Source organism: Anas platyrhynchos, chromosome 10 (assembly GCF_047663525.1).
Source record: "Anas platyrhynchos isolate ZD024472 breed Pekin duck chromosome 10, IASCAAS_PekinDuck_T2T, whole genome shotgun sequence".
NCBI classification, from domain to species: Eukaryota; Metazoa; Chordata; class Aves; order Anseriformes; family Anatidae; genus Anas; species Anas platyrhynchos.
In genome coordinates, this window is record NC_092596.1 from 8,484,074 (window position 1) to 8,506,108 (window position 22,035).

At 55.6% G+C, this 22,035-nt stretch overlaps 2 protein-coding genes across 11 annotated transcripts; both read left to right on the plus strand.

Moving 5' to 3' along the window:
* Positions 1-217: 217 nt before the first annotated feature.
* On the plus strand, positions 218-9,383 carry LOC110351392 (uncharacterized). Of its 10 annotated transcripts, none has more exons than XM_072042960.1 (9): positions 218-739; positions 1,137-1,420; positions 1,650-2,060; positions 2,188-2,633; positions 3,568-3,975; positions 5,353-5,760; positions 6,367-6,462; positions 6,989-7,032; positions 8,909-9,383. In XM_072042960.1, exons 4-9 carry the CDS (start codon positions 2,381-2,383, stop codon positions 9,278-9,280), a joined length of 1,581 nt encoding a protein of 526 aa, XP_071899061.1. In that variant the 5' UTR covers positions 218-739; positions 1,137-1,420; positions 1,650-2,060; positions 2,188-2,380; the 3' UTR covers positions 9,281-9,383. The 10 variants fall into 10 exon arrangements, with proteins under 10 accessions (XP_071899061.1, XP_071899066.1, XP_071899068.1 ...); XM_072042965.1 differs by having other exon boundaries at positions 219-739; positions 1,013-1,420; positions 8,049-9,022; XM_072042967.1 differs by having other exon boundaries at positions 220-739; positions 1,013-1,420; positions 8,882-9,046.
* Positions 9,384-13,058: 3,675 nt separating this feature from the next.
* LOC110351390 (uncharacterized) lies at positions 13,059-19,988 on the plus strand. The gene is made up of 11 exons (XM_038184247.2): positions 13,059-13,297; positions 13,434-13,488; positions 15,081-15,425; positions 16,318-16,587; positions 17,162-17,278; positions 17,812-17,913; positions 18,062-18,184; positions 18,378-18,470; positions 18,669-18,761; positions 18,973-19,030; positions 19,808-19,988. The coding sequence occupies exons 2-11, from the start codon at positions 13,434-13,436 to the stop codon at positions 19,866-19,868; spliced, it is 1,317 nt and encodes a 438-aa protein (XP_038040175.1). The 5' UTR covers positions 13,059-13,297; the 3' UTR covers positions 19,869-19,988.
* Positions 19,989-22,035: the final 2,047 nt, after the last annotated feature.

A 22,035-nucleotide genomic window follows, 5' to 3' on the forward strand; every position in this document is an offset into this window, starting at 1 on the left:
GCCCGGCCACAAGGAAGGCGCTCAGCTGCTGCCTCGGGGCTGCTTTTCCCTCTGGCACCTGCCCCTCTGCTGGAGAAACCGGGCTCCCGGCCCCTGCCTGCCCCCAGTGCACAACCACTCCCCACGCTCACATACCCCTGCTGTGAAATTCCTGCTCCCAATTCAAACACCAAATAAACACCTTTCCTCTGGCCTCCCTGTCTCCAAAGTGCCTGGCATGGGGCTGCAGCACCACCTGAAGCAGTTCCAGCACCAAAGCGAGAGCCGGGAGAGATTCCCAAAGCTTCTGGCCAGCCCCAGGAGACTCCAAAAGCTGCTTTTGTAGGGCAGGGGCTGGTTGGCTGCTGAGGCTAAAGGCTGACAGCTTCAATAACATCCTCCAAGCGATTGAGCTGCAACCCCTGGAAAATCCCTCCATAAATGGAGATGGAATAGACACTTTTCTGGTAGCTCCCTGCTGTGAGCATGGAAGGGGTGCTGGGGCAGAAGCAGTGCCCGCAGTGGGGGCACAGGGGACACCCCACAGCCCCCTCTGTCCCCGCAGCCCCAAAGCGTGCAGGTGGCACAGGAAGGAGCCGGGGCTCGCCCGCCCGCCCGCAGCGAACCCCACGGCGCCGAGGGGCTGAGCGAGAGCCTCCGACTTCCTCCTGGCCCAGGCGAGCGCAGCAGCCGCAGGCGATGTGTCCCGGCCGGCGCTGCTGGGGCCTCGGCTCCCTCCTGCTGCTGCTGCTGCTGCTCGGTGAGCTGGGGACGGGGCCACTGCGGCTGGAGAAGCCAGCGGGGAGGAGGCTGGGGCCAAGGGGTTCTCAGGGCAGGTGATGCGGAGCCCACCCTGGGGCGGCTGCATCCAGTGGGGTTCCCAAACACAAGGGCACCGCACTGAGGTCTGGTGTGTGGGCGTGAGGCTTCTGTAAGGGGGCGGTGGGGCAGGGTGGGCTGAGCGCTGTGCTCCAAGGGGGGAGAATCTGCCGCTGCCCTGCTGAGCTGCTGAGCTGCCTCTTCCCCTCTGCAGGGCAAAACCTGGGCTTCCTCCTGGAAATCCCGCAGGATGCAGTCACTGGCACCGTGGGGCAGTCCGTGCTCCTGCCCGTCTCCTACAGATGCAACAGCACCTCTTGCTTCCCACTGTCAATTAGGTGGATGTTTGGTCACACCTCACAAGTAATCATCGCCTGCACAGTGCAGAACTGCTCCCTGGATGATGGGGGGGCTCCCAAGAACTGCTCCACAATCTGTTTCCTCCATCCTGCACATTGGGGCCGTACTGAGCTCTTCCCCGAGAACGCATCCCTGCTGCTGCGGGACCTGTGGCTCAGTGACAGCGGGGTGTACACCGTCAGCCTCCAGCACCAAAGACAAATCAGGAACATCACCCTGGCCGTGCTCCAGCAGCCTGTCACCCCAGACCATTCCAGTGAAGGTAAGTGTCCCTGTGCTGGGCACAGGCACCTCCTGCACTGCTCCAGCCATGGGAAGCATCGGGCACAGACAGAATTTCGGTCCCTGCTTCCAAGGGGCCAAGCCACTGTAGCGAAGGGAGGATTCCCAAGGCTTTCTTATGCAGTGCTGGTTGTGCTATTCTGGTTGTAGCTCGAAGCCCAGCTCCAAGGGGGAGAGTCTGCTGCTGATCTGCCTCTTCCCCTCTGCAGGGAGAAACCTGGGCTTCCTCCTGGAAATCCCGCAGGATGCAGTCACTGGCACCGTGGGGCAGTCCGTGCTCCTGCCCGTCTCCTACAGATGCAACAGCACCCCTTGCTTCCCAGTGGCAATTCAGTGGCTGTTTAGTCAGCCCTTAGAAACAATCATCGCCTGCACAGTGCAGAACTGCTCCCTGGGTGATGGGGGGGCTCCCAAGAACTGCTCCACAAACTGTTACCCCTATCCTACACATTGGGGCCGTGTTGAGCTCTTCCCCGAGAACGCATCCCTGCTGCTGCGGGACCTGCGGATCAGTGACAGCGGGGTGTACACCGTCAGCTTCCTACAGCACCAAAGACAAAGCAGGCACATCACCCTGACCGTGCTTGAGCAACCTGTCACCCCAGACCACTCCAGCAACAGTAAGTGTCCCTGTGCTGCCCTGGCAGCATTCCTGCCCCTCCTGATGGGGACAGCACGGGACCCCTGCGGAGGTGTCCTGGGGAGGTGGCAGCCTCCCGATGCCACATCTCCTCTCTCCTACCGCAGGCACTTCTCAACCAGCAGGAAGAATAGCCACACGCATCCCTTGCTGCATCCTCGGAGGCTGCTACTGCTTCATCCTGCTGCTCCTGCAGCTGCTCTTCCACCTGTGCTGGCTGCGGGGCAGCCGTGGGGAAGCCTGCGGCTGCTGCTGGGGAGAAGGGAGCCAGCGTGCGGGAGCAGCCAGGGCCGGGGCACAATGAAGTGCCCAGAGTGGGGGCACAGGGGACACCCCACAGCCCCCTCTGTCCCCGCAGCCCCAAAGCGTGCAGGTGGCACAGGAAGGAGCCGGGGCTCGCCCGCCCGCCCGCAGCGAACCCCACGGCGCCGAGGGGCTGAGCGAGAGCCTCCGACTTCCTCCTGGCCCAGGCGAGCGCAGCAGCCGCAGGCGATGTGTCCCGGCCGGCGCTGCTGGGGCCTCGGCTCCCTCCTGCTGCTGCTGCTGCTGCTCGGTGAGCTGGGGACGGGGCCACTGCGGCTGGAGAAGCCAGCGGGGACGAGGCTGGGGCCAAGGGGCTGGGGGTGCAGGTGATGCAGGGAGCACCCTGGGGCGGCTGCGTCCAGTGGGGTCCCCAAACACAAGGGCACCACGCTGGTGTCTGTATATGAGGCTCCTGTCAGGGGGCGGTGTGCTGTACTGCGTCTGGCTGGGATGTCGGTTTTCCATGCAGCAGCCCACACAGTGCTGGGCTCTGCACTTGCAGCTGGAGCAGCAGTGGGATCAGCCCAGTGCTGTGTCTGCTGCTGAGCAGAGCTGGCACGGCACCAGGGCTCTCTCTCACCCTCCTGGGGGTGGGCAAAGAAGTGAAACAGGAACATCCCCAGGGCAGCTGCCCTAAACCAACCAAAGGGATATTCCGTACCACCTGGTGGCACACTCAGCAATATCGGGTGGAAAAAGGAGGAAGAGGGGAGAGCTGGGCTCTCGTTGCGAAAACATCGGTCCTCCTGAACACCGGCTACGTGCATTGAGGCTCTGCTGCAAGGACGTGGTCAAGCACCGCTCACTTGTGGGAAGTAGAGAGTAATTTCTTTCCTCTGCACTTCAACATAGCCTTTACGAGTTGTGTTTTGCCTTTTTTTTTTTTCCCCTCTTTTCCCCCTTTCCTTTTTTTCCCTTTAGTTGAATTGTTTAATTACTGATAACCTTTCCTTCATACTTATTTTCTCCCTTTAATAAAATGATCATTATCTCATTCCGTGAGTTGTTCTTTCCGTTACTTCTTCCCCTCCTCTTGTAAGGAGGGGGAGTGAGAGACAGGTTGTGGTGTTCAGCTGCCCAGCACGGTAAAACCACCCCATGGGGCAGGGTGGGCTGAGCGCTGTGCTCCAAGGGGGGAGAATCTGCCCCTGCCCTGCTGAGCTCTCCCCTCTTCCCCTCTGCAGGGCAAAACCTGGGCTTCCTCCTGGAAATCCCGCAGGATGCAGTCAATGGCACCGTGGGGCAGTCCGTGCTCCTGCCAGTCTCCTACAGATGCAACAGCACCTCTTGCTTCCCACTGTCAATTCTGTGGAGGTTTGATCTCACCTCGCAAATAATCATCACCTGCACAGTGCAGAACTGCTCCCTGGATGATGGGGGGGCTCCCAAGAACTGCTCCACAAAATGTTTCACCAGTCTTCCACATTCAGGCCGTGTTGAGCTCTTCCCCGAGAACGCATCCCTGCTGCTGCGGGACCTGCGGCTCAGTGACAGCGGGGTGTACACCGTCAGCTTCTTATGGAAAAGACAAAGCAGGCACATCACCCTGACCGTGCTCGAGCAGCCTGTCCCCACAGATCCTACCAGCGAAGGTAAGTGTCCCTGTGCTGCCCTGGCAGCATTCCTGCCCCTCCTGATGGGGACAGCACGGGACCCCTGCGGAGGTGTCCTGGGGAGGTGGCAGCCTCCCGATGCCACATCTCCTCTCTCCTACCGCAGGCACTTCTCAAACAGCAGGAAGAATAGCCACACGCATCCCTTGCTGCATCCTCAGAGGCTGCTACTGCTTCATCCTGCTGCTCCTGCAGCTGCTCTTCCACCTGTGCTGGCTGCGGGGCAGCCGTGGGGAAGCCTGCGGCTGCTGCTGGGGAGAAGGGAGCCAGCGTGCGGGAGCAGCCAGGGCCGGGGCACAATGAAGTGCCCACAGTGCCCAGGCACAAGGAAGGCGCTCAGCTGCTGCCTCGGGGCTGCTTTTCCCTCTGGCACCTGCCCCTCTGCTGGACAAACCGGGCTCCCGGCCCCTGCCTGCCCCCAGTGCACAACCACTCCCCACGCTCACATACCCCTGCTCTGAAATTCCTGCTCCCAATTCAAACACCAAATAAACACCTTTCCTCTGGCCTCCCTGTCTCCAAAGTGCCTGGCATGGGGCTGCAGCACCACCTGAAGCAGTTCCAGCACCAAAGCGAGAGCCGGGAGAGATTCCCAAAGCTTCTGGCCGGCCCCAGGTGGCAGTGGCACCTCGCAGTGGGGCTGGAGACTCCAAAGGCTGCTTTCATGGGGCAGAGGCTGGGTGGCTGCTGAGGCTGAAGGGTGACAGCTTCAGGAACATCCTCCAAGCGATTGAGCTGCATCCCCTGGAAAATCCCCTCAAAAATGGGTATGCGATGGACGCATTTTCTGGCAGCTCCCTGCTGTGAGCATGGAAGGGGTGCTGGGGCAGAAGCAGCGCCCGCAGTGGGGGCACAGGGGACACCCCACAGCCCCCTCTGTCCCCGCAGCCCCAAAGCGTGCAGGTGGCACAGGAAGGAGCCGGGGCTCGCCCGCCCGCCCGCAGCGAACCCCACGGCGCCGAGGGGCTGAGCGAGAGCCTCCGACTTCCTCCTGGCCCAGGCGAGCGCAGCAGCCGCAGGCGATGTGTCCCGGCCGGCGCTGCTGGGGCCTCGGCTCCCTCCTGCTGCTGCTGCTGCTGCTCGGTGAGCTGGGGACGGGGCCACTGCGGCTGGAGAAGCCAGCGGGGACGAGGCTGGGGCCAAGGGGTTGTCAGGGCAGGTGATGCGGAGCCCACCCTGGGGCGGCTGCATCCAGTGGGGTCCCGAAACACAAGGGCACTGCGCTGAGGTCTGGTGTCTGGGCGTGAGGCTCCTGTCACGGGGTGGTGGGGCTCGGTGAGCTGAGTGCTGTGCTCCAAGGGGGGAGAATCTGCCGCTGCCCTGCTGAGCTGCTGATCTGCCTCTTCCCCTCTGCAGGGCGAAACCTGGGCTTCCTCGTGGAAATCCCGCAGGATGCAGTCACTGGCACCGTGGGGCAGTCCGTGCTCCTGCCCGTCTCCTACAGATGCAACAGCACCTCTTGCTTCCCTATGTCAATTAAGTGGACATTTGATCACACCTCACAAAGAACCATCGCCTGCACCGTGCAGAACTGCTCCCTGGATGATGGGGGGACTCCCAAGGACTGCTCCATAGAATGTTACCCCAATCCTACACACTGGGGCCGTGTTGTGCTCTTCCCCGAGAACGCATCCCTGCTGCTGCAGGACCTGCGGCTCAGTGACAGCGGGGTGTACACCATCAGCCTCCAGCACCAAAGACAAATCAGGAACATCACCCTGACCGTGCTCATTCAGCCTGTCACCCCGGACCATTCCAGCGAAGGTAAGTGTCCCTGTGCTGGGCACAGGCACCTCCTGCACTTGCCCCAGCCATGGGAAGCATCGGGCACAGACAGAATTTCGGTCCCTCCTTCCACGGGGCCAAGCCAGTGCAGCGAAGAGATGATTCCCAGGGGTGTCCTAGGTGCTGCTGGTTGTGCTCCTCCAGTTGTAGCTGGAAGCCCAGCGTTCCTCCCTCTGCCACCGTTAGCTAGAAGTACGAGTGAGTGCCTCTTGCACAGCCGCTTGTCTCTGCAGGAGAAAGGCTCCACAACAGCATTGCCTTTAGCTGAAAGGAATGGCTGCAGAGAATGAATGGGAGAGGTGGGTTCAGGAACCCAGGCACCATGTCTGGGTCCTGTACTGGGGAAATTGTTTACGTACTGGTCAAATATATTATGTACTGGGGCAAATATTTCCTGGGGAGAATAGGGCACTTGGGGGTAAATCAGCGGCCACAGAGGCTGAGAAAAAAATGCACCAAATGCTCTCCTACCACTCTGGTGCAACCCGACATGCAACGTCCATGAAATAATCACCAGGGCAGTACCTGCTGCCACTGCTTTCCTTTAGGAAGCACTTACAGCACCTGTTGTCTTCCAAATGCCAGGCATCAGCAAGCAAGACCACATACAAAACTACATAATTGGAGCTTCCTCGTTAATCTTTCTCCTGCTGTTCCTGGTCTTCTGCGTTTGGCGCTGGGGTAGGTGGCTCTTGCACTGCAAACTTTGAGGTTGCACCTCTGGTTCCTTCGGGCATATTCCCTGGGGATAAAGGTAGTGGGGGGGCTCTGGAGAGGTTCTGCTCTTCACACCAGAATTATTCCTTTCCTGTGAGGTCCCCTTCAGCGTACCACCTCCTTCCATCTGTAAAGAGTCACAGTTTCTAGTTTGTGATGCAGCTGAACGAAGCAGAAGCACAGCATGGGGCTGTTGCAAAGGTTTTCTGGAAAGCCCATACCTTCTGGAAAATAAACCAGCAAGGTGCCTATCTCCATGGCTCCCATCAAAACCTTCACCCCCGAGGATGCCTTTGTCAGGAGACAAGTTCATTTGTTTCCAAGGGGGAGATTTCACCCGTGCTTGGCTGGAGCAGCCACAGAAATCTCCGTCTTGATGGCAAAATCCTCATCAACCCCCTGGTGAAAGTGCCAGTATATTATCTCTGGTCCTCCAGGGCTAGGATGGGGAGGGTGCAACCTGTCGGTAACAAAACCTTCTTTTTCTGAGGTGCAGTGCAGAAGAAGAAGATGAGAATCGTTAAACAACAGCAGGTACGGAAAAAAAATTTTTGAATGTTCTTTGGTTAAATGCTAACTGCTGGCTTGAATAAGATGCACTGAGCTACAAGAATTGGTTGCTGAATTTAAAATTAGGATGTTAATTCCGTGTTGTAAGGGCAAGCTGCAAAGTGGTAAGTGGCCCTGGGGTACTGCTTTCCCCCAGCTGCACCTTTACCCTATGCCTCCTTCCCAGAACCCCAAAAGGACCTGATTTTACCTTCGTGGCTGAGAAGCCTAGGGACACCTTTGGCTGACGGCAGCAAGGAGGGTGCAGAATGGTTAAATGCAGAGCAATGTGCAGATGATCACCCTTCCCTGCCTGGCAGCCTCACGGGTTTCTGTCGGGGCACTACTTGAGGTGTCTCTGTGGGCCGTGCAGACAGCCAGGATCAACCCCGACCCTCCCGTGGGCAAAGCCACCCGGGCTTTACATAGCTCCTGCTCCTGCTGAGTCCTCCTGGCTTGCAGTTAGCAGCTCCAGGACCCCTCCTGATCCCGACATCCTCTGGAGAAGGCTCTCTCTCACCCTGGGTGTTTTCTCTGTGCTTCTCAGGAGCCCCCCGAGGATAACACTGCGGTGGGGGAAGTAACAACCATTTATTCCAGAGTCGGAGACAGCTTTGAACATCCAGGGCTGAGAGAATCAGCACAGGTCATCTACTCATCCATAACCTCCCTCAATTCCTGAGGACAGGACTGGGCACCACCAGCTCCTGCTTTGGCTGCGGGAGCTGCCCGCAGAGCTCTGAACTTTGCAGGAGAGAGCCCTGCCAAAAAGGTGGCTGGTGATTTTGTCACTGACCAGAGAAAGGGGCCCAAGGTAAAGGCAAATCAGCAGTGCATCCGTGGGAAGCCTGATTCCACTGACTCACCTTAATCTGAGGGCTAACGGAGAGCACTGGATGTATTTCAGTGCTGTGCTCCAGGGTCACTTACCAATTGTCTTGTCATACTGAAAGAATGCATGAAGAAGGCCTTTTGACCTGGAAAGCTGTCCATATTTTTAGGAGTATGCCAAGTCACTGGAGAGCAGACCCTTCCTGCCATGAAATCTGCTTGGCCTTGGGATCCCAGGGCAAATGGTTCCTCTGCTGATCATTTGAAAAGTCCCCTTGAAGGGCAAGGAGTTGGGACTTTCTGTGCAATGGAGTTCCTGGCACATGGTGACATTCCTTTAAAACTGTTTGTACAGGTGGAAGAAAGCTGAGACGCCTAACTCTGTTTTAAAATTAAAGGCCACATCTCCCCTAGCAGCACCAGCTTTTTTAAAATGCAGTAAGGGCATAAATTGATTTGGTTTTGCTCTGGGCTTCATGGAAAACAAGAGAGAACATACCGAAACGTGGGGCCCCATCAGTAATAAACGGATGCTAGGACAGGACAAGAGTGCTAGGCATCTCCCGACCACAGCCTGACCCAGAGAGGGCACGGAAACTGCTGCTGCTGCCTTCCTCTTTGTGTGCTCCTGTGTCGGCTGGGATGATGTTCAGGAGGGACAATGATGATGACAGTGGTGGTCCAAGCCCCCAGCATCAGCAGCCCCTCCCCTGGCTCTGGGTGAAGGACGTGGCTGCTCTGCTCTTGGAAAGCCCTGCTGATCTTCACGACAGCAGAGGTTCTTTTTTCTCCAGAAAATAGAAGCTCCTTGTGACTTAATAAAACCGCAAAAGCTGAAAAGTCGCCTTGGGTATGCACGAAGCTTTTGCAGTGGTTAGCGTGAAGCCTTAAGTAGCAGGAGAGAAGAAAGTACTAAAAAAAGTGAAGCAGTAGAAGATAATTGCACAGGAAATGTGACTATCAGTCCTCGGGCATATGTGGTCACTGGTTGTCCTCTCAGCAGACCTCATGTTGTTCCTGACCCCTGCAGAAGGATTTGGAAATGCCATCCCCAGAGAGCATGGCAGGACAAGGGAGGACTGCTGAGATCTGCTCCTCCACAGTGGTGAGTGGAGTCCACCCCAAGCAGAAAAGGCTCTTGATCTCCCTGGTGCCTGCTAGAGCACAAAATAACCTGCAGCAAAATGAAGACCGAGGTCTGAATTTGGACGCCCAGAAACACAACCACCCCTTTATGAGCCTTGTGTGTCCCAGAGCAGCTTCTTCTTGGAGAAGACACCTTTGGAGAGCCCGGTCCCTGAAACGCCATCTGCAAAGAAGACCTGCAAGGCAGGGGGGATTAAATCCTCCCTGTGGGACCAGGGCCTCGGGGGGGGCACCAGGGAGCCCTTGCAGGAGGTGATGTCCTGCTGCACCCATGCTCAGCTAAGGCACAGGGAGCAAAGTGCCCCTTCTGCTTCCACGGGTTTTCTCAGCTAAAATAAAGTTTTGCAAGAGTTCCCAGAGTTTTGCCTTATTCTCCTGCTCTTTGGTAGCATTGAGGCACGTTGTGCTTTCTTTTTGGCAACTCACTTGCTTTTGAACTCAAATTCTCTTTCTGCCGTCCTTGGTCTCAGGCAGGTGAGTTTGCCCTGCTGGAGCGGTGCCACGCAGAAGGGGCTGCAGGACTTGGGGTGCCAGAGGAACTGCAGTGCCCGGTTCTGGAGGTTTTGGGAAGCGTTTGGTCCATGCATCTCGAGAGAAAGGCCTGTGTCTGCTGGTGCTGCATTGGCACTGATTTGGCCCAGTTTTGTGCTCGCGAGGCCTGCTGAGACCTGCCCTCCAGGGTGGGCCATATGCAGAGGGGATCCCTGCATTTGTGGCGTGATGAGGTTGAAACTCCACACTTTTTGGGGGGCTACACGTGTAGGCCAGGGGAGGGGAAAGCAGGCCCCATGCGTGCCTCACACAGCAGCACAGTGCAGGCAGACCTCACAGCGAGCCCACAGCTCCTCTCGTGACCCACGCTGCGTGCAGAGCACAGAGGGAACTGCAGAAACCGAAGGGAAAAAGAGAAACTGAACGAGCAGAGGGGGGGCTGGACGGCCACACAGGATACGTGGTGCTTTGTGTGCTTCCCTGTCCCTGCCTGACTCTCACCCCTGCTTGCCCCGAGCTCCCACCACCAAAGGCCTTTTGTTCTCACCCACACCACCTGTCTCTGCCTCTAGCCCCCACACTGCAGCCCCGCCAGCTGCCGCTGCCATTTCATTTCCTTCTCCGAGCGGCTTCCTCGCAGGCCTCTGCCTCCCAGCCCCCTCCTTTGCTTGCTCTTTGCAGCTCTTAAAGGTCAGTGTGGCTTTCTTTGTGGCTGCAGGCGGCTCGGTGCTTGCAGGTCTTGCAGGTGCTTCTCAGACACTCGCTAGCTACACCTCAGAGCAGCTTCCTCTGCTGGATACACGCGGCCTTTGAATTAACGATTCAGGTAGTGCACCGGTCCTCTCTGCGGCCTTGCCGCTCATCCTAGTTTATTCTTCCATGTTTTAGTCACAGAATCACAATATTAGGGATCGGAAATCCATCCCATGTGTCTGAAAGCCATATTCTGGGGCTGACAATGAGTGGGGCAGGGGGCCTGGTAACAAGAGGGGTGGAAAATGCCGAGGTACCCAGTGCCTTCTTCACCTCGGTCTTCACCGGTACTTGTGTTCAGCAATCCGAGGGCCTGGAGAAGGTCTGGAGCAAGGAAGGTGTGTTCTTGGTGGGAGGGGACCAGATCAGGGAGCACTGAAGCCAACTGGGCATATATAGGCCCATGGGGCCTGAAAGGATGCACCCACAAGCTCTGAGGGAGCTGGCTGATGGCAGTGACAGGCCACTCCTGATCATCTCTGAGAGGCTGTGGGGAGGTTTCTGAAGGCTGGTGGAAAGCAAGTGTCACCCCTACCTTCAGAAAGGGGCAAGGAGGACATGAGTGAAATACAGGACGGACAGATTCACCTCAATTCCTGGGCAGCATTTCCCAGCACATGATGGGCAAGAAGGTGATTGGAAGAAGGTAGCGTGGATTTAGGAATGAGAAATCCTGCGTAACTAACCCAATAGCCTTCTGCAATGAAAGGGCTGATTGATGGACGAAGGGAGAGCAGGGGATGTCGCCTACTTCCATATCAGTAAGGCTTTTGACACCATCTCCCATAGAGATAGCACCACAGCATCCTCACAGAGAAGCTGATAAAGTATGGGTTTGATAAGTGAATTTATTAGTATGGTGGGGCTGGAAACTGGCTAAACAGCCAGGCCCAGACATTCAAAACCCAACAGGACATGGTGCTGGGCAACCAACTCTAGGAGACCCTGCATGAGCAAGGGGTAGACTAGATGACCTCCAGAGGTGCCTGCAGACCCACACTCTTCTGCCTTTCTTGGACTCTGGTGCTGTTTGCTCAGAGGGAAAGGGTGTCCCATGGCTTCACCAGGACTGATCAGGTAGAGGAGTCTCTTTACGTTTTTTTTTTTCCCCTCTCATTTAACCCTAGATGGAGAATTTAGGAGTGTTCTGTGTGAACAATCAGCCAAGCACCTCCTTGGCAAAGGCCCGGGTCCTCAAAACACTGCCGCAAGAGACGCTGAGATCGACCAGAAAATGTAATTATCTTTTTCACTGGGGCATTTCTGTTTTCTAGCAGAGAATGACCATCCCTTCACAACTATTTGAGCTGCAGCAGCGTGACCATCCCTTCACAACTATTTGGGCTGCAGCAGTGTGTGAGTGGGAGAGAGAGGCCTGGTGCTGTGCATTTTGATAGGCTGTGGCATGAGATTCGCATCTGCTGGTGGTCAGACACTCTGCTCATCTTTCTCCAACCGCAATAAGCTGCACTGCCCCAAAGCAGCATGTGTGGAAAATCTTCCTCACAGACAATATTTATAGGGTTGTGCTGCTGTGTTTGGTGTTTAATTTCTTCCATCCCCCTGAAAGGTGCAAGGTGCAACAAATGCCCGAAAGTAAGTGCCAGAAAAGCTTTTAAAAGTTCATGCGAAAGGCGTTAGCTTGCCTTTTTCCTGCAGTTCATCCAAGATTAAGTGGAAAACATGATTTTAAAGTTTTCTTCCAGAAAGTTGTGGAAGGAATGATACTAGAGTAGCCTGATATAGAAAAATGTCTCTTTGGAGCGGTGGGTCTGGATGATGGGGGCATGGTGGGACAGGTGGGTGGACTACCTTCATCTGCGACAGTTCATCCTTCCGGCAAACAAATAACACATCTGCCCAGAGAAAGAAAGCTTCATCCTGTCACATATTCTTGAAGGCAACTTCAGTTGAATTGTCACCCTGATGGCTGTTGTCGCACATTGATGCATCCGTTGCAGCTGCAAGGGGCTACCCAAGCGATGTGCTGCTTTAGGGAGGGGACAGAGCTGCTGCTCCCTGTGACAAATCACATTTTTCTGCTGCTGTTTTGCACCAGCACCCTTACACTTCTATCAGTTGCTTTTAGTTTTGCAGCTCTCCAAGCTCACAGGATGCAGCAGTGCTTCACTATGACAGAATGCACATGGCCTGTGCTGTGACCTTACGTGGAGGAACCAAGATGGGAACAGAGAGCCTGCACTTCGATAGCCACAGGGAGAAAGAGAAGTTCATTTAAAAATGAAAATACGGAATTGTGAAATGACTGGCTGCACAGACAGCTGTCTTGCTCCATCTTGCTCCAGTTTTGGGGGTCACTCTCGGCAGGGCAGGAAAGCTTTCCCTGCTGCTCTGGGGCAGATCTCCAACCTTCCCGAGCCTCTCATCTCTCTGCTCCTCAGCCTAGAGCATGAAACTTGGTCCTTAGGTGCTCCTCCAGTGCAAACCCCCTTACAGTGAAATTCCCTTTGTGGAAAGCTTGTGGCACATGGGTGATCCCATTCTGCACCTGTCTTGGTGGAGGAAAAAGCCCCTGGCAGTGGAATAAGTGTCTCCGAGCCCCTGCCAATGCTAAAAGCAGGTTAGAGGACCAGAAACAGGCTTAGGGAGCTGAGGCCCTCTCCCAGGGGCAGGATGGAAGATGCTTGAGCTGCAAGAAAGGGATGGGGATGATGGATCTTTGGCCTCAGGGCATGGAAACAACCTGGGACATCACCCGGGATTTGTATTGCCCATGCCAGCAAGGAAATAAGATATACCCCCTAGGAGAGAAGTCAGATGGGTTCTTCTCCCTGGGTTGTCCTGGCCAGCAGGCACTGCATTTCTTGTGGTGGGGCCGCTTCTGGGGTTCAACGCTACTCTGCCCAGCTACAGCCTGGCTCCTCGGAACGCAGTGCCACTCCTCCCCGCAGGAACAGCAGCGGCTTCGCGGCACGCTGGGGCGGGAGCGGCTGCTGGCAGCAGAAAACCTCCCAGGAAAGAGGAGAAGAGGCAGCAGGAACGGAGAGGAGCCATCAGCAGGGAAACGGTGAGCCTGGCACCAGCCCACCCTCGGCACTGCCCTCCTGAGCATCAGGAATCCAGCCCCCTGCAAGCAACTACCTGACTTGCAATCATCATTACTTTCAAAATACAGGATTTTTTGAGCCTTTTCTCCTTGGCAGATGCAGCTGCACCGTCCCATAGAGCTGCTGGGGACCAGCTGGATGCTCCTGGCAGGTAAAGTAGGGGATGATGACACCCAGCAGGCTCGGGGCTGGATTCTCACCTGCTGCAAACCAGCAGAGGTTTCAGCAGAGCTTTGCAATTGTGCGTGGGTAGCGCTGGTCCATGTGGATTAGGGTTTTTAAATGGGACAAGTTGCTTGTCCTGCAAGGAAGGGCATCTCTGCTCCACTGTCCAAAGGCAGAGGAGGTAGAAGCAACTCAGAAGCATGGAACCAAGAATAAATATCCTCTGCGGGTAGGTTTATCTGAGACCAGGATATGTAACAACACAGAATTTATTGCAGTTATGGAAATAATCTCACTGTGGTCAAAGCACCGGCCGGCTTGAAGCACAAATGTACAAAGCTTTTCAGGGTGAACAGCTGAAATGGAAACCAAACCTGTTCAGGTATATGCACTGTTTGCCAGATGCCATGGTGTCAGGGAGTGCTGAGCACCTACAGGATGAGCTTTGTATATTGCAGGCGTATAAAGATGCTTGTAATGAAATATTTTCTCTTATTTTGTGTGTGTAAAGAGCGCTCTTCTAGAGCACAGGGATTTTCAATTATAAGCTTGTTTCTTCTCCTCGCACACATCTCTCACAGTTTGGGGGGCACAAAAATAAAAACCGATGGCTGTTTCTGGAGGTCACGAGCCTGAGAAGTGCAGAGCCGTCAGCAGGGCTTGGTTTGTTTGCGTTTTTACCCCTAATGCCTTGTGCTGCAAAATCACCGGGAGAGATTACCGGCCGGGGCCAGTTCCCAGGGGCTTTGCAGACAGCAGGCGGCAGTGTGAGGCACGCCAGCAGCTGCGAGAAGGGAGGATGCTGAGCCTGCGCCTGGCAGCCCCGAGGGGAGAGGAGCTCGGGCTCCATCGTCTCCATGAGGAGAGGCTCTTGTGGTGCTGGGATTGGCTCCGGCAATTCATTGGATCCGTGCCTGGGTGGATAACTGCCATGTATTTCACGGCTATCTTTATTTCTAAGTAAACAATTACCCTTCCTTTCATTTCCTCTGCCTAAGCCAGACTGTTCCTCTAAGCTCTTTGCAATCACCAATTTTGTTTGCTTGTTTTTAAAGCATCTGCTGTACAGGCTGGGATTTTAGCAATGATTTCTGCCTGGCTTTTCCCGAAAACTCTTTTTCTCCACTCAGGGCTGGGCGCTGTGACCACTTGCAGTCCTTGGAGCGTCACTTAGAGCCCAAGCCATGACAAAGCCATAAACTGCCAGGCACCTGGGGGAAGCAGCTGCATCCTGCTCAGGTGTTCACAGGGAGATGTTTTCAGCTCCAGACAAGACCAGGTGCTGGGGATGAGATGCTTGGGAAGCCCCTTCTAGGCACAGACGGGGAGGGGAGGCCACCCCCACCCCAACACAACTGGAGCAGAAAAGGTCTCAGCCCTGCAGCCAGGCTTCTTCAGCCACCCCTAGCAGCTCAGGCTGGGATGCCTCCCTGCCTGGTGACGTGCTGGTTGCTGGCAGTGCTTTGTGAGACGTGATCACCAAGCTGTCCAGGTGCCACCTGTGTGCCCTTGGCACAGCTTCTCCCAAGACTTGCTCCACCTCCCAGCCCTGTCTTCTCTCCATCTTCTGCCATCCAGGGCTGCTGGTGCCTTTGCAGCAGGCCGCGGAAGCAGAGGGAGCCCTGCAGAGAAGAGTGGTCGTGGTGGGCTCCTCCGTGCTGCTTGCTGGGCCAGCTGATGCTGTGCACATCCACTCCGCGCGCTGGGAGTACCTCAATGGCTCCATCTCCCGCGCCGTCGTGCAGTACGATGAGGGGTCGCACTACGTGGCCATCCACCCACCCTACGTGGGACGAGCCCTTTTCCATCCACCCAATGGATCTCTCCTCCTGGAGGACCTACAGGAAAGCGACAGCGGCATCTACAAAGTGACCATCAACCTGGCAGAAAGGGAGAGCCTGAAGGTCTTGCTGGATGTCCTCAGTAAGTGGTGGGCACGGGAGGGAGGAGCGGGCTGATGGATACAAGCGGAGGAATGTTTCTTGGCTGATCATGAGGAGCTTGGACCAGCCATGGATGGAGACATCGCAAGGGGAACTTGGGGCAGAGCCTCCTGGAGACCTCTGGGCGACCACCAGGTCTGGTGGGGCTGCCCTGAGAGACCTCCTGGAGCTGTGACAAAGGGCTGGCCCCCATCCTGGAAGGTCCCTTCCTCCCTTGGTCTCTGCTCTCAGTGGAAGGACGGAGGGACCGGTGTGGTTGTGTCCATTGCTAGCTCTGCAGCATCTTTAGCAAGGTTCTGGTGGGACTGATGGAGCGAAGCCCAGCAGGGTGCTCTTTATGGAGGACTCACCAAAAACCTCCCCCTCAGACCACACTGGCTGAGCAGCTGTCTGCCATTTCCAGGCGCCAGCCGCCGTTGCAGAGCTAAGAGCACATTGTAAACAACACAGAAGCTCGTCCTGCTGCTCCTGCCAATTCCCTTAATTTGCTTGTGTGCTCGATTTTCTTCCTAACAAGGCTGTGGCCATGATGCAACCGCAGCTCCCCAACATTCATTTTCCCTTTCTGCTACACAGTAGTCTGCCTGGGGACTGTCTTTCCTCTTCTTTTTTTTTTTTTTTCTTTTTCCCTTTTTTTTTTTTTCCATATATTAAATTATATTAAATGCTCTGTAACAACTCAAACACAATATAAACAATGACTCAGCTAGGAAAAATAAATAAATACCAGGAAGCACAGCAGCTCTCAGCAGTGCAGGACCTTCTGGAGAAGGGCAGCTGTGATTGCATCCTTGCAGACTCCAGGATGCAGTGGGGAAAGCTGCTCCAGCTCGTATCTGAGAGAAGTGCTGGTGTCTCTGTCCTCTTCCCAGAGCCCGTGTCTCGCCCTCAGCTCTGGAGCAGTGGCCTGGTGGCCAAGGCCACCGGTGAGGTGCTCTGCGAGGTGGTGGAGGGCAGGGTGGACACCATCACCTGGAAGAAGGACGGGCAGGCGCTTCCCCGGGGCAGAGGTTTCCACGTCTCCGGCAGCCTCAGCATTTTGCACCTGAGGGCGGTGAAGAAGTCGGACTGCGGCTCCTACTCCTGCAACGCCAGCAACGGGATAAGCTGGCAGGAGACCTCCCTGAACGTCACTGTTGCAGGTGCTCACCAAAACAGCAGCTCAAGTGGTACTTTCCATGGGCCCAGGGAAATGGAGAGATGCTGCTCCCCAGCTCCCAGCACTCTTCCTGCTCTCCACCCATCCCCAGCACCCCGGAGTGCTCTCAGCCCCTTCTTCTTCCCCCATGCCCCAAGGCCTGGCCCCCATCCCGTGAGGCGGTGGCCGACACACACCATTGAGTGGAGCTCCCCATCGTGCGATGCTCAGCAGCAACTCCCCGTCTCCCTTCACACCTCTGCCTGCCCCCAAGTCCCGGTTCTTGTCGGGATGGGCAGCAGGAGGTTGGCCATTCCCTCTTGGAGGAGGTCCCAAGGCCCTTGGCCAAGGCGATGGTGGGCAGGATGTGGGCAGAGGGTGGTGGGCAGGGTGCCTGTGGGCAGCACACAGCCCAGCGCGGATGTTTCGTGGACCAGGGCCTCCAGCAGAGGCTCTGATCCACCAGCTGGCAAAGCAAACCCATGGCAGCCACGGGGGAGCTCCACGGCCCAGCATCGCCATCCGTGCTGGTCCTGTCGGTGGCCTCATTCCCAGAGCCGTGGGTTGTTTGTTTCCAGGTCTCTCTCCTCCCCTGAAGGATGTGCTGAGGATTGCAGTGGTCGCCGTGGTCTTTGCTGCTGTCTCGGGATGGGGATTAGTTATTCCCGTCTGCCAGTCCGAAAAGCTGCGAATAAGTGAGTCTGCAGCGAGGGGCAGCCGAACCCCCAGTCCCCGTACCCAGCGGGGCAGAGCCAGGAGCGATGCTGCCAGAGGAGCCAGTAACTGGCTCATTCCCCTTCCAGCTGCCCGAACTTCTCACTTTCTCCTCGTCTGGCAGGTCTTTTAAGAGTAAAGAGAGAAACCTTCCTTGGTGGATTTTGTTTTTAAGGGAGAAAACTTGTTTTGCTCTGTTTTCAGGCTAGGTTAAACCCTGGCGTTTCCTACGCATCTTTGCTCAGAGGATTGAAACGACTGAGTGACACTCATAGAAATGAAGCATCTCAAAGCATTATTTTTATGAGAAGGCTCCATTTTAATAGTGTTTAGCACACGCTGTGCCGTGGGCACAGAGCCCCTCCCAGCTCCCCTCTCTCTGGAGCAGGTCAACCCCTCCGTGCCCCAGGCAGGGACCCCCCAGTGCTGCGTCCCACCCAGGGGAGGGCTGGGGGCTGGCGCGGGATCCCCCGTGGGGACGCAGGTGTCACCTCGCACTGCTCTGGGTGTCTAGGGGGGGAGCTGTGGCGGTGGCTCAGCGCCTACACCTGCGGGCTGGTGTGCGTCTCCTCCATCCTGGCTGGCACTGCCGGGCTCCTCTGGATGCGAGAAGAAGGTACGGGGCGTTTTGGGGGGCGGTGCGGCGCGGACCCCTCTGCTTTCCCCCATGCAGGGTGCAGCATGCAAGAGTAATCCTTGCTGTGCCAGACAGGGAGCTGCTTGCAGGGAGAAGTGATGCTCAGCCCTGAAACGTTTTCTTTCAGGCCCATCCATTGCCGTCATATTGCCGGAGATTGTCCTTCTGTACGTGATTGTGGTCACCTTCCTGGTGGCCGCCAACGTGACCTTCCAGCCTACCAAGCTCATCCAGCTCAAAAGCACAACAGGTGAGCTGTTCAAGCATGGCAGGGATGGAGATCAATAGAAAACAGGTGTGGGGAGGTGTTCTTTTGTGCAAAATCTCATCCTTTGTGTGCCAATTCATGCCGGTGGGTCCCCAGCAGACTGTGGTCTAAAGGAACCCCCATCCACCTCTGGCAGCACACGCTGACGTCTCTGTGTCCTCCTTTTCACGGCCAGCACAGCGCACGATGGGCTACACAGCTCCCGGCGGGGTGCTCTTGGTGGTGCTGACGAGCAGCTTCCACATAAAGAACATCCACCATCGCCACGGTGAGAAGCTTCTCTGCAACAGCCCTTCCACATGGCCATCCAGAGCTGGAGCCGCCCAAAGAAAATGCAAAAGATTGCTTTTATTTTTCAGGACAATTTCACTTTTTTATATGTACGCACGTTCTCACAGTGTCAGTCTGCCTTTCTCTTTTCCTTCTGACCGAGTTTTCTTCTGCTTTTTCGCCTGTCTGACCTCAGAGGACGGCTGCACAGCATTTGTGGACGTGACCGCCCTCGCGGTGAGCACGGCGGCAGTGTCAGCCCTTCCGCTCCTCGCCATCTTCCTCTGCTGTAAGTGCCCCTCCTCCGCTTCCCTCTCTACCTCTGCGGTCTAGCAGCAGTGTGAACTACACACAACTCGGCTTTCTGCTTTAGAGAAGAGCCCACAGCCTCTCTGGTGACCATTTCCCTTCCCCATTTGAGCCCCAGATACTGTCCCCCAAAACGCTGTGCCCCGCAGGCGCTTTGCCCAGTGCCCACGAGCGGACTTGTCTTTTCGCAGATCACACCACACAGGGGTGGCAGAACGAACGTGACTCCAGCTGTGCCGAAAAGGAGAGGTAGAGCCTTCTTTGCCTTTTTCTGTATAAATTCACACCGTCCTGGAGTGAAAAGAGCAAGATATGGAAATTATCCCATGCCTTGTTTTAAGTCCTAGACCCCATGAAAGGTGCAGCCCAGCTCTGCCCTCCCAGCCCCTGATTTTACACAGGATTTGGAGTGGGATGCTCCAATGGGGTCTGTGCTTGAGCACCTGCTCAAATCTCTCCACAGATGCATCACTCATGGCCCCAGCTTGAAGTTTTAAGTCTTAATTCTTTCTGGTTTCATCCACGCCCTTTGGATTTTGGTGGTGCTGTGGGTGCATGGGGGCTTAGCCCTGGGGTAAAGCCCCCAGTGCCCATCCTGCTCATCACAGCCTCAGTCAGCATCTCCGTGCCCCAGCCAAAACCAGCCGGGGTTGGATGAACAAGTGTTAGACCCATGTGTAGGGTCTTGTTGGGTTTTGGGGCCATGCAGGGGTGGGTGAGAAGAGAGGCCCCCACAGCTCACGCCTCTGCCTGGTGTGGGGCAGGTCTGGACTGGTGGACCAGACCTTTGGCTCCACTAATGTTCAGCACGTGGGATTACAGCACGGTTTGGGTTGGAAGGGACACTTAGAGACCATCCCGTCCGTCCTCCTGCCATGGGCACGGACACCTCTCCCTAGATCAGGTTGCTCAAAGCCCCGTCCAACCCAACTTTGAACGCCTCCAATGATGGGGCACCCACAGCTCCTCTGGGCAGCCTGTTCCAGTGCCTCACCACCCTGACTGTGAAAAATTTCTTCCCTGCAGGTCCTCCAGGTCCTTTGAAATGTCCCTGCCCAACATCAAGGATCCTGTTCCCACCTGCTAGACACTGGGGGTGTTTCACACTTGGCTGACTCAACCCAATTTCTCCCCAACATTGAGTTTCAGTAGGTCTGAGTCTCCAATGTACTGGTGATAAACAGCAATTAAATTAATTAATTCTGCCTTTATTTTTATTTTTATTTTTTATACAATGCAGAACCGGAGGGTCCAAATGCACACTTCCTCTTTTATTTTCCTCTTTAAAACCAGGACATGGGGGAGAGAAGGGTTTTTAAGAGTAGTTGCAAGTGTCTCTCTCAGTAGTTCATTGTTTCAATGCGGATGCAGCCGTGCAGTTACCCACCCCTTCCTTCCACTGTGTGAGGCCACACTCCACTGCTCGCTCCCCGTGTGCGGATGATTTCAACGTGCTTTGGAAGGGGAGGTCAGGCTGCTTTCCCCCACATCCACAGCTCTGTGTCCTCCCTGCCCACCCCTGATGCCCTTTGCAGATGGGACAGCATCTCCAAGGACCATTGTCCCCACCCGCACCAGCACCCACACCTGCAGCGACCTTGGTGTGCTTCTGAAGCTATTTGCCTAAATGCAAATCCCTCTGCTGAATTCACTGGGTGTTGACAGTAGCTGCTCTGTTCTCTTATGGGTTTTTCTGCCCAGGAGGGAAAATATGATGTGTTTCTTTGAGGGGGCATCATGGAGGCCAGGCTTTGGGTGTTGCCGTGCTACAGGGCTGGGGAAGGTAAGGGCTCACTCCATGCAGTCGGCAGGAATCAGGGTCCTCAACCATGCCTTGTTGTTTTTCCTGCTCCTCCCGTCCGGTTATTGTATCAACTAGAGTAAGAACCGTATTTCCTTCCTCCAAACACAATCTAACCTGGCACGAGTAAGCAACTGAACATAAGCAATTGAATAGGATAGAGGCATGAGAAAAATACACAATAAAATACATGCTGAAATACATGCTCAAATCAAAAGTGGAGGTTGGATTCTCAGCATCATGGGTTCCCCCCTCAGCTCAGCAGTGATGTGGGGCTGGTTTTAGCTGCTAGGAAACAGAAACTACAGTGTGAGATACTCTCAGGTTGAGTCTTCAGATCTCAACACGTTTAAGGAGAGTTAAACTGAGAGGCCGCAGAGGTCACTATGGCCTCAGCCAGTTGCACAAAGCAAGGTAACTCATGGACCTAGCAAATGTTGAAAGGCCTTTTAGGCCAGACGCCCCTATCCCATCAGGATGCCGGTGCGATATTCAGCTTTTTGCTGGTACTTGAGAGCGGCCTCTGCTCTACCAGACTGCAGCTGTTTCAGGAGTAAGGGTTAATAATTCACCCACTTTTATGGCTTTATAAAGTTTGCCTTTCAGTGCCCCCCACCCCCAAGTATTCCCACAAAGGCAGCTGGGCCCTTGCAGTTCTGCACGTGGGAAACCTCCGGGATGGCCAAGGGGAGGCAAACACAAATTAGACAGGTGATGAGGCCTCGCTGCCCTTTGTAAGGGTGATTTTCTCCACGTGGTAACCAAGGTAACAAGGTCTGGTTGGACATGGATGGCAGTAGCTTCTCCAGGGGGCATGGGCATTGTGTGCTTATCTCCAGCCTTCTGTCACAGATCCCGGTTGCCCCGGTACCAGTGGGTGCCTGAATTACTTATTCACTTTGTGTTTGCTTAGCTTTGGTTAGCAGTCTTTTGTTTCTCTGCAATTCCATTTAGGTAAGTGTTGGACAATACTGGCCCCAGTATCGACCCCTGGGAAGCACCGGTAGTGACCGGCCTCCAGATGGACTTTGTGCTGCTGCTCCTAACCCAGCTGCTCAGCTGGCTTTCCGCCCACCCCACCTAGTACCTAGTGAGGTCCCTGGGAACAGGTTGGGCTGGAGATATTTCCTAGAGCCAGAACTTCTCTCGTGAGGCAGGAAGCCAAAGGTCCCGGTCCACGTGGAGTGAGCACGTCGGTCAGAGCGAGCATCTCGGTGCGTGGCAGAGAAGCTGCTGCTTCCCATTGCTTAGCAAGGGGGGGAGCCTGGGGGGAGCCGGGGCTTAGCCGCAACCTGCACACGGCAGCTTTCAGGACCTCCTGCCACCGGGGAGCTGGCTTTGGGTAACGCCGGTGTATTGGCTTTATGTGCCAAGGTTTGGTATGTGGCTGCCAATTGAGTGATGCTGATTCAAAGATCGAAGCCGAAATTTCTAAGTGGCGAAGTATCCTTTA

Bases quoted from the DNA above. Each gene is read 5' to 3' on its own strand.
- LOC110351392 (XM_072042960.1), top strand. From the start codon at position 2,381: ATGAAGTGCCCAGAGTGGGGGCACAGGGGACACCCCACAGCCCCCTCT. The intron at 3,976-5,352 runs GTAAGTGTCCCT...TCCCCTCTGCAG, and splicing joins CACAGATCCTACCAGCGAAG to GGCGAAACCTGGGCTTCCTC. The intron at 5,761-6,366 runs GTAAGTGTCCCT...TCCAAATGCCAG, and splicing joins CCCGGACCATTCCAGCGAAG to GCATCAGCAAGCAAGACCAC.
- LOC110351390 (XM_038184247.2), top strand. From the start codon at position 13,434: ATGCAGCTGCACCGTCCCATAGAGCTGCTGGGGACCAGCTGGATGCTC. The intron at 16,588-17,161 runs GTGCTCACCAAA...GTTTGTTTCCAG, and splicing joins CCTGAACGTCACTGTTGCAG to GTCTCTCTCCTCCCCTGAAG. The intron at 17,279-17,811 runs GTGAGTCTGCAG...CTGGGTGTCTAG, and splicing joins GTCCGAAAAGCTGCGAATAA to GGGGGGAGCTGTGGCGGTGG.